Here is a 3,597-nt window from a genome sequence, read left to right as displayed (position 1 = left end):
TAGTTTTAAATCGTTCCATAACTCTGCAGCAGATCCGTACCGACACACAGCCTCTCTGTCTGCGCGGTGAATGTTTTATAATCCGCTCTTCGAATTTAACGATGTGATCGCGACGCGGAATATAAATGAAGCCTTGGACGAGCGGTTCATTTCCAGTACAAATTCATAACCCGCGCCGTCCACGCGGCGTTTGGTTAGAAGAGCGCAGATTATGAAACGTTCACTATGCAGACAGAAGCGCCGTAGACACGGATCTGCTGCAGATCTTCTGGTTCATCTCCAAACAGCGCAGTAATGACAGCCGCGGCAGAGCTAGCTGTGTTAGCGCTGATGTTAGCTTAGCTAAACGAAGCTCTCTGTTCACCGTGATCAAACTCAGTCTCAACAAGCTTCATCTTCAGGTGATCATTTATCGCCATCGTGCTCTCATGGAACACAAGTTCTGTCTTGCAGAAATTACATTGACACTTTTTCCGCTTTTATTTTCCTTATGTTTTCCTCATTTTTGAGCTAGCTTGTTGTTATGAGCCTACCAAGAACTTCCTGTGACGTCACTGCTGACCGGAGTAGCACCACTGCGCATGTGTGACAAAGAGAATGGAAGACCCGACATTAGAAAGCGCGAACCGTAGTTTTAAGATCAAAACAAGGAAAAAAACAAACAAAAAACGACGCTTCGACAACCAAATTATTCGTAGACTATTTTAATAGTCGAGTAGTCGTCGATTAGTCGAATAATCGTGGCAGCCCTACTGTGCACGTCTCCATGTCTGGCTTAAGAGAATCTTTCAGTGAGGAGCCACACTTTGGCAGCACGAAGCTGCTGCTCTGTCTATAACAGGGGAGCGCAGTATGGGAAGAAAAAGGTGTCCAAAATAGCAAGCAAATGCGGGCAGGACGGTGGCTCACCTGGACATGCTTTACAGATAATTATTATTTTAAATATTTAAATGCTCCCACAATTTTAATAGATCAGTTACTACCAAATATTAATTTAAGTTTAATTGTAATTGTTTTATTCAGGACTTAGTTTGGGCAACAAAAAATGTGCATTTTGGGGGTTACTGCAGAGAGATTTGGTAATTTCAAAACTATTTTCAAACATTCTTCTCCCAGTTTTTATAGATTTTGTCTCAAACAAGTAAATGTATCCAGAAATGACAGGTTTTCGTTTTTTTGTTTATGACCAAAGTTCAAAGATATTTTGTTTTATTAAATTGGGCTCAATTCAAAGGGCAATTTTTTTTAATGTAATACATGTGAGGGTATATTTAAGCTTTGAAGTACTGTATATATGTTTGATCAAATATATGTTTCGAAACGTTTCAAAAGATAAATTTTAAGCTTTTATATCACTATTTATTTATTTTTTTTTAAGTTTTTACTGATCCGAGATCCAAACCGTGACCATAAAACCATGACACGATCCGAACCGTGAGTTTTGTTATCCGTTACACACCTAGTTTGGACCAATTAGGTATAAAAATTGAAAATCAATTGAAAAGAAACTTTATTTGTTGACGGTCCCTAACCATGAACAAAGTGAAAGTCTGCCGAATATTTAATATCCAACGAACTTCTCCTCGGTGATGGATGTATTTGTCTGCAGGTGGATGCAGTGAACAACATACCTGCAATGTGGAGCTGAAGCTGCGGGTTCCAGGTGATATCCAGCAGTCTGCGCTGACCACAGAGCTCCTCATTCTCATTCTGGACGATGGTTCCTTCACAGAGTCTGAAGGTTTCTTCAGCAGCAGAAAGTTGTTCTCTGACAGAATCTTTCTGAGCAAATGAAGACATGGTTCCTGCAGCTGCAGAAGATCTTCAGCTCCAACAAACACCAAAGTCCTCTGAACAGCAGCAGCTCCGATCATCTGCTAGTCTCACAATCACAGCCACGTTGTCTTTACGTTCAACACGTATTCACTCATTTACGACACTTTGGCTAAATGTGATCGCTTGGAATCGAATCACGTATCGATACATGTCTGTAGAAATCTCACACACGTCCGAACAAAACACCGCCTTCGTTTCAGCACAAGCTAACGCAGCTAGCATGCTAGCGCGGCCTTGTTCTGCTTACTTCCGGGTCACGACAGGAACGTAAAACAAAAAGGATTCAAAACTAAAACCATGTTTATTAAAAATGACACAAATGTAAAATTACAGTTTCAGACAAGAAATTGCAAGGTTCGTTTTAAAGTATAAATTTTATTTTATTTTCTTAAACCAAGATGCTAAGGGGATGTGACGTCATTCCAACCATCTGAACTACAAAATAAAAATGACTACAAAACGCACCCATTTTCAAATATGTTTGGGGGAAAATCTGTTTGGTAGTGATGAGAAACTTTGTTCTATTGCTGAGACTTATTGGAGACTGAAGCCTTTTTTTCTCTTCTGTTTGTGTTTTCTGCTGTGAAGAGGAGCCTGCAGTAAACAGACATGTTGGAGTCACATCCATGTTGAAATAGTTTCATAGTATGAGGAGAAATGCTTAAAACTGGAAGAGATGGACTGAAGTACAAATACATGGGATGGGTAAAGGACCATCAGATTCAGTGTTTATCAAAGTTTTAATGAGAAAAAGGCTGCAGATAGTTTACAGACAATATTCGTTTTTTCCTTTTTCTTTTTTTAAACCCTTTTCTGCAGTGTTATCTCACTTCAAAAAATAATAATTTATTGCTACAAGTTAAATTACCAAAAAGTAATTGAGTTGGTAACTTAATTACTAAATCTTAAAAGTAACTAGTTACTCAATAAAGTAACAACTCCAGTTGTTAAAATGTGATGATAATTTCAATGTTTTTCTCAGATGCCTGCAAACATGACAAAACATTAAGATATAATAATTGAATGAAAATGACACTTCTACCTCGTATAGTTCTACTAATGAATTTATGTTTTTATCAACTTCTTTTAGATTCCCTATTTTTATTCAAACAAACAAAATAGTTTCAATTACAGTAATAGAGAGGAAAAATGAAAACACAAAACCACCGACAAGAACAATAACATTATATTTCTCTGCTGCACTTCAGTCATTCTCTTTTATTGTTCATTAACATGATCTCAACATTATGATTCAGAATTATTTCACCTAAATCTCCTTTGTCACTCTCCCCTGTCCAGTGAGATAACCCACCCCACGGTGGTGCATCACGACCGGCTCCGGTCCGACATTCCTGGCTGCTCTGTGCTTTAAAGTGGACGCCGCCCGGTCCTCGCCGCTGGAGAAGGACCGACCAAAAATGGAGGACCAAAATTAAACATTTTATGGTCATTTTACTGTTTCTGCTAAGCCAAGTCATTTCCTAGTGCCGTCCAAATCTACCAATTCCAAAATCGAGTGCACTAGAAATTTCCCAGAATTCTTTGTTAAAAACTAGTGTCCATTGATGCTCACTAGATTAGCGAATATAGACCACAATGCACTGCGTTCAAACAATTTCCAACAAAAAATGTAATATTTAAATAAATCATTTACATGTTTTACCATCAGAACACAGTGGAGTCATAAATAAACATTGTTAAACCTTTCTATTGATTTGATTATTGGACTATAGTTTTTCAGTAGTCAGGGATTTTTTTTTT

At 38.1% G+C, this 3,597-nt stretch overlaps 1 protein-coding gene across 1 annotated transcript in view; it reads right to left on the bottom strand.

Moving 5' to 3' along the window:
* LOC112141710 (zinc finger protein 883-like) overlaps positions 1-2,408 on the bottom strand; it is a 17,752-nt gene extending 15,344 nt beyond the window's left edge. The window contains exon 1 of the mRNA XM_024264858.2: positions 1,632-2,408. Coding sequence (XP_024120626.1) covers positions 1,632-1,800 — 169 coding nt within the window. The 5' untranslated portion in view covers positions 1,801-2,408. The remainder of the gene's footprint in view (positions 1-1,631) is intronic.
* Between the last annotated feature and the right edge of the window lie 1,189 nt (positions 2,409-3,597).

This window comes from Oryzias melastigma, unplaced genomic scaffold (genome assembly GCF_002922805.2).
Source record: "Oryzias melastigma strain HK-1 unplaced genomic scaffold, ASM292280v2 sc00270, whole genome shotgun sequence".
Classification (NCBI taxonomy): domain Eukaryota; kingdom Metazoa; phylum Chordata; class Actinopteri; order Beloniformes; family Adrianichthyidae; genus Oryzias; species Oryzias melastigma.
The sequence above is the reverse complement of the archived record's forward strand: the minus strand, read 5'-3'. Positions and strand labels throughout refer to the sequence as shown.